The 7,500-nt window shown below is 48.1% G+C and overlaps 1 protein-coding gene across 1 annotated transcript in view; it reads left to right on the forward strand.

Moving 5' to 3' along the window:
• The first annotated feature begins 3,145 nt into the window (after nt 1-3,145).
• notch1a (notch receptor 1a) overlaps nt 3,146-7,500 on the forward strand; it is a 26,218-nt gene continuing 21,863 nt past the window's right edge. Inside the window, exons 1-2 of the mRNA XM_056578001.1 lie at nt 3,146-3,365; nt 4,474-4,555. Coding sequence (XP_056433976.1) covers nt 3,308-3,365; nt 4,474-4,555 — 140 coding nt within the window. The 5' untranslated portion in view covers nt 3,146-3,307. The remainder of the gene's footprint in view (nt 3,366-4,473; nt 4,556-7,500) is intronic.

The raw sequence follows: 7,500 nt of genomic DNA on the forward strand, positions 1-7,500 counted from the left end.
GTGTGTATAGGTCCGGCCCTCTGGACTTGAACTCATACAATCTGCAAACAATCCTTCTGGCAAATTCCTTTCTTTTATGGACTAGATTTATTTGTTTTTGCTATGATAAGGATGGAGCATAAGAGGATTAGGAATTAATTGGCATTGAATTTAGGGTTACCATGCTATTCTATATATTCCTTATCTACTACAATATAATATTATGATATTATGAAGGGTGTGATTGACTACATCCAAATGGGATAGCGATTTTGAGAAGGAATCAGACGACACTGATGCGAATGATGAAGAGGCAGAAATGGACAAAGAGAACCAAGAACCCACTCTGACTGCCCAACCAGACAAACACACATTGCGCAGTGACAGATATCGCTGAAGAAGGATTTGATCAGTTCCAATACTGATTCTTTTGGATCTGATATCACCATTAAGGCCGTTTCCCTCGTCCACCACTGGAGTACTTCCAGAAGTTTATTCCAGAACACATGATTCATGATTGAGGCAAAGCTCTCAAGATGTCTAGGATGTCAGTCCCCTGTTCAGTCTATGACTGAGACTGTTCCAGACCCAATCAGCATCCTCTCTCATCTTGATGAACAAAACTCCCAGAACACCAAAGAAAGGGCGGCCATCTTCAGGCAATGGGAGCCCAGCAACCCAGTAGGTCCATCAGGGAACCTCTGAATGCTCTGAAGAGACTGTCCTCAGGTGATGGGATTCAAACAAACAGGGTCCCAGCCATCTGTACCCCCCCCCCCTCCACACACACACACACACACACATGGATGGACACAGGATGTAGACACTGACCTATTCAACCTCATGCCAGTGAAGACAAACAGAGGATGTTGCAGATACTGCACTAAAGGATTCCCACCAGCGTGTGACGTTTTTCGTTGCTTTTCTGATGCAAAAAACTCTTCTTTTTTTTCTATGCCTTACAGGGTTAAGAAAGTTCATTATAACGAAATACATTAAATGGGTTGATGGTATATAATTAGGTTATGATATTATAATGTTTTTGATAAGAAATAATTTTGCCTGCTTGTGAAGCCAATCTGATTCATCCCGAAAGAAGATATATATTTTTGTTTAATTAACGGAAGTGTATCAAATAGTGAAGAAATAACTCACTTCTTTCAATGGAACTTCAAACCTTCCACTCTTTTCCATTATTCATAAACACGATTGCCTAATAGTACAATGTGAGGTTACCTTTCGGTATGTTCATTACATCGTCAATAGCCCCCAAGATAAATACAGTAGGATGAAATCATAGTATTGAAAACCATTTTGTTTGTTATTGTTTTTTAAATAGCCTCCGGCTCAGCTCTATTTCTGCAGCGAAGGAAGGAAGTCTGAGAGCGAACCGCCGTTGGCTCTTCCTCCAACCGTCCCACTCGAGAACTGCAGTTCTCAGGGCCAATACTTCAATGCGTCACTGACATTTTTAGACCTCATTTCTTTGAAGTGACCTTTTCCGTGCAATAACAGACAGACCCATTAAGAGGCGTTACAACAAACCACTAGCTGCCCTTTTCTTAACTTTGTGAATCTATGAATCAGGGGTTTCTCCTTGACATTAGCTGCCAGCCTGCCAGTCTCGTGGAAATGTCCAGAAGACATGATTTTCTTAAGACACTTAGACACTGTAAGCTCTGAGTTATTATCTAGTAAGCATTTCAAAGATTGCGCCGCGCTTATGGGCCTTAGGGTGGGGGGGGGGGGGGGGGGGGGGGGAGGCTGAGACCCAGCTCTACCGCCGAGCTACTGGCTGGTCCCTCCAGCGTCAACAGGAGCGGGCCCCCAGCTCCGGGCTCACTTCAGCGCTTCTGCAAAGAGACAACTTCTCTTGGATAAAAATGTTACCCCTTTTTTACAATTAACTCATAACGATTATTTTTAGCTACGTTGTAAATACACTTCAAATATTTCCCGACACACCAGCAAACAAAGCCAAGCTTTCACACAGCAAAGGATGTGTTAGAAGAGGCTTTGGGCACACACGGCCAGCTGCTGAAGCGCTGATTCAGAATCACACCTCGTGTGTTTAGTAAGGATGTTAATTCCAAACCGGATGTGTCTTTTAAGACTCATGCACACACTCGGTTCTCACGCTTCCTATCTTTACATCTTCATCTTTTTTCCCTTATTTCTTTAATCGTTTTTCCCCTCTATTGATTAATTAATCTCATATTTTCTTTTTGTTTGTTCTTTCTTTCTTTCGTTAATATTTTTGTTTAATTCATCAATCCCAACTTTCTTCCTGTCTTTTTTTCACAATCTCTCTCTCTCTCTCTTTCTCTCTCTCTCTCTCTCTCTCTCTCTCTCTCTCTCTCTCTCTCTCTCTCTCCCTGCTCTCTCTCTCTCTCTCTCGCTCCCTCTCTCGCTCTCCCCCTGCGTCCCTGTCCGTGGTTGGTTCCCACACTACACACCTTGAGCAACAGACCTTACAACTTTTGGCAGGGCTCCATTTGGCAGTGGGCGTAACATAAGGAGCAGCATGTGTCTGGCTTTCAAAACAAAATAATCTTCGCCCTCGAGCTCTGAAACTACCCTGACAGTTTCACCTACCCTGAGAGAGTGAATAAAACCCATAGATTATGAAATCACTGGGCCAACCCTTGTATGTATAGTAGACCTGCTTGTGAAGCCTTATGTCTTTAAAAAAAATCCTATAGTGTATGAAGTTAGGCATAACACAGTGCATGTAGGTAGAATGCATACAAATATGCATACGGGTATATGCTTAAGCAATTTAAGACAGTGATAGGGTAGTGAAATGTGCAAAAAATAACATGACTTGACGGTTCGGTATTTAAAGCTGTGAAAATAAAAGTTTCACACACACATTGTCCATTATGTTGTACAATCTATTCTTATATAATAAAAAAGACAATCAGAGTTTCTTTTTTTATTTATATAGATATTTTTTCATTTAGTAATTTAGAAAAGTAAGAGCCAGCTTCCGGGTATCTCTCTGCAGCACTGGAACTTTCATTTAGCGGGAGCGGGAGGGGGGTGGGAGGAGATGGAGGGGGGGGGGGGGGGGATTAGGAGGAGGAAAGGGGGGAGGGGCGAGGGACGGGGGAGGACCTTTTTGAGTTGGGACCCAGAGTGTGTCTGCATTGAGAACTCAGACGCCAATCCGCAACATCTACGACCAGAGCTCTCACGGCGACGGATCTCCTCGTCTTCTTGGATTATTTTCACATTATCTCTACGGACTTATTTATTGAAGAACACCTGGATAGGACTCCATTGTGGATCTATGCACAGCCTACATCTGTGAAGTCGAAGAGGAGGAATGTATCGTTTCTTTGTGAAACTAACATTTCTTATTCCAGCACTCGTCGTAACACAAGGTGAGTGTCCGACTCATGACTGCTTGCGTCTGTTTACACAATGAGGCTTTGGATGTGGTGACTTATAAAAGTATTTATGTCCTATTTGAATGGGGTAGCCGGTTTTCTTTAACGTTTGAGACACATATAATGTGGATCTGTAGAACGTGCTTTGTCTGAAAGAAAATGATCGGAAATAACTTGAATGCAAGTCAGATTGAGCAGAACAATGTAAAGCCATCTATTGAGTAAGCGTGTGATAGTGTCTTTGGCCGGTGATCTCGGGACTGCAGACCGGGCGGCCCTGCGCTCTCCTGCCTCTGAGCAAGGCTTCACCTCTCTGCGCGTTGTACTGTAAACACCTTTATGTTCATTCAACATTTGCACAGAAATACTTTACATGAAAGATACACTATACGCCATTGTAACTTAAATGAAAAACTTTATAGGCTTCTACTTTCTCTTTTAAGAGAGTGTTCATGCATTTGTTGTTCATCACCACAGGCTGTGTCACCTGCTGTTGGTCCAAACCAAAGTTACCACGCTCTGTCTTCAAACCTTGTGCTATTGAATTAAACAGAGGCTCAATAGCTTAATGGGGTACAGAATGTGTGCGTGCGCTCAGAGTTGGGGGAAGGGGGGGGGGGCAGCCGGGGCGCAAGATTGGGCCGCTATTGTGTTGGACGATGAGCGCGCGAGTGGGGAGTGTGCGCAGGCGCGCTGTTCCCCTCTGCTGGTAAACAATGCCGCGGGTCCGAATCCTTTATGGCTCGTGCTGGACTCTGATTCTTTTGTCCCGTGCGTCTGAGCCCAGCAGCTGTCGCGCTCCTTTACCCCCGCGCAGCGCGTGCTCCCTCTCCCCGAGCCACGCGCTCTGCGGCTGCGACCCCGAAGCGGTGCACGATATCCCCCACGGACAGTCCAAACTGAGGACAGTGGCAAATCAATTTGAGATGACGACGTGTGTTACATGGAAGTTTCATTTGCATTTGCATCTCCAACAGAGTACAGAGTAACGGTGGTCAGTACCCTGAGCCTTGAGTTACTGTCTACTCTGCTCACATGACGCGCCGTGCGTAATACTCTGCGCCACTTTCTAATAAAGTCCACTTTCTGATGTACCCCATAGGTCTGAAATGCACCGTCCCCACTGAATCATGCCTGCACGGAGGGAGGTGCGAGGCTTTCTCCAACGGAAATGGAGAATGCAAGTAAGTAACACCCGACCATACACACCGTGGAAAGAAGGCCCCCCCCACACACACACTGCTTTAGGGGGGTTGACTTTCTATTTACATAAACACACAAACACACCTCACTCGGCTGGTAACGTTCCTATTTATTTGCACTCTCATTGTTTCTGGTGTGAATGGTTGGTTGCAGGGGCCAGTCGAGAAACAAGTGGTCGTTTTCTTGCCTTTTAGTGCAGTGAAGACGTTCCTTTAGCACATACCCCCCCCCCCCCCTCTTTTCTCTCCATTCCACTCTTTGAAAGGCCCCTGGTACCTGGCAACCAGGAGCCATGTGAGGGCCCTTCCGCCGGCTTCTGTGCTCAGCCATACCCCTTATAGCACCACCGGGGCCCTGAGCTCAGTGTTGCCCCTTATAGCACCACCGGGCTCCTGAGCTCAATGTGGCCCCTTATAGCACCACCGGGGCCCCTGAGCTCAGTGTGGCCCCTTATAGCACCACCGGGCCCCTGAGCTCAGTGTGGCCCCTTATAGCACCACCGGGCCCCCGAGCTCAGTGTGGCCCCTTATAGCACCACCGGGCCCCTGAGCTCAGTGTGGCCCCTTATAGCACCACCGGGCCCCTGAGCTCAGTGTGGCCCCTTATAGCACCACCGGGGCCCCTGTGCATCTGCACATGTTCCTTCGAGGAAGTTAATGCAGAGGGAGAGGAGAGAGAACAGTGAGGCTCCGGGGTGCTGTAGAGGTGAGGGCGGGGGGGGGGGTTAAGGGACAAAGCCTCCTCATCAGAACCCCTCCCCCACTATAGGCTTAATGAATGCAGGCTCCCGCTGCAGTGAGAGGCCGCATCGGGCCCTAAATCTGGTTTTTCTGCCCTTTCACGGGACGGCAGCTGGGCCTCGCCCGCGCCCGCCGCCCATTGTCCCACTAGGCAGAGTAATGCTGTGTGACTAATCTGAGGGGGCCTTCTCAGAGCACCCCCCACCACACACACACAGACACAGCTACTGCCATACCCCCTGTCCCCACTATGCAGACAATACACATACACACTCAACCGCTGCCCATCCAGCCCCCCCCCCACACACACACACACACACACACACACACACACACACACACACACACACACACACACACACACACACACACACACACACACACACACACACACACACACACACACACACACACACACACACACACACCATACAGACACACACATCCCCACACACACTTATCCAGACACAGACACACAAACACCCACACACAGTCTCAAACCTCACACACCCGCTATTCTCTCCGGTCCACCAATGGGCTGGTCTCCTGGTTTTTGAATGGATCCAAACTGCCCCCCCCCCCCCCCGGTCCCCTGTGATCTCCATTAGAAAGCACAGATGGCTGTGAGATGTAATTGGATTGTGTGTAGAGGGAGTGAAAAAAGAAATGTAATGGTTATATCGTGCAGACATTTGAAGACAAACAAGGCCTAGACGACGGTTGCCAGGGAAGCCGGTGGGGTTGTTTTGACAGGTCGTTGGTCCGGGCGACCACAGGTTGGAGGACAGCGTGTGATGGATGGATGTGTTTCAGGTGGATTCAGCCGCACAATCAGCTTCCATCGACATTTTTTACAAAAATATTGGGGGTTTAGCAATGGTATCGGTTTTAGTTTGGTCTGTTTTGTGAGGATATCAGAGTGATTTAGCCGTGGTTGTGATTCCAAAGTGGTGTGTGTCTTCAAATGTTTGTGTGGTAAACACAACGGCCCTCAGCCTGTAGTCTGCTGGGAGTTGTGGTCTGTGGGAAGGGGGGGGGTCTGTACTGGGAGCTGTGGTCTATGGCAGGGGGGGGAGACAATTCAATATCTGCCCTGGGGGAGGGGTTTCCTCTGCTGCCACCATCACCCTTAATACCACCCGTGCACACAAAACAAGCATGTGTGCACACACACACACACACACACACGCTCACAAACACACACACACACACACACACACACACACACACACACACACACACACACACACACACACACACACACACACACACACACACACACACACACACACACACACACACACACACACACACACACACACAGCCTCACTGCTCATTGGCCCCCCTCTAATGTCATCATCCAATTAAATACAGACTGGACCAGATCCCTCCTCCTCCTCCCCCTCCCATCATTTTCTCTTTTCTCTCACCCGGTCCAAACATCCATCACAGTGAGGTCCCAGGAGGGGTTGGGGTGTGTGGGCACCAGGGCCTCCACCAGGGGCCCCATCCTTCCCGCCATAATGTGGAGGTTTCAGGAATGTTGTGATTCAAATGTGCTAAGGGTTGTGCTTATAAATACATGTTTTTATGGAGGATGAAATACATAAACCCATGATTTATGGGTTGAGATCCACATGGAATATTTGATTTGAACCGTTGAACCGCCCACGGTCCTGTTCTTTAGTGTGACTCTGTGTAGAGGACCCAGGGAACCAGGGCTGTTCTTTTAAGCCACATATATCCGTCCCAAGGCCAGACATGGTTGGTGACAGCGCTAGGTGCTGTGACTCGGGGAAGTCCTCACCGGTGATTCTGTGACGTGAAGATCTAACAACCTCCTCTTTCACCCCCGACGCTGGACAACAAACGCAGCATATTAGGGCACAGCCGAGCTGAGTCAAATATAGACCCTGTAATTAGGGTAGGGTGAGAGGGTTCGGGAGGTGGTTGGCCTTGCACCTCCGACCCTCTGATGACTGCCATGGGTGCAGTGGCTTTCAGAAATGCTTTGCTAAAATAGACGTTGTTTTGTTTTGAGGTCACTGTTAATAATAAACACGGCTGCAAAGTCTCTCGCGGACGAGCTAGGATGGGCAGGTGTCGCACTGAGCCCTGATAGAAAGCTGGTCGCATTCAGAAGGAGATCACAATGTGTGTGTGGACTTCTGTGTTCTTGTGTATCA

Source organism: Gadus chalcogrammus, chromosome 19, assembly GCF_026213295.1.
Source record: "Gadus chalcogrammus isolate NIFS_2021 chromosome 19, NIFS_Gcha_1.0, whole genome shotgun sequence".
Taxonomy (NCBI): Eukaryota; Metazoa; Chordata; class Actinopteri; order Gadiformes; family Gadidae; genus Gadus; species Gadus chalcogrammus.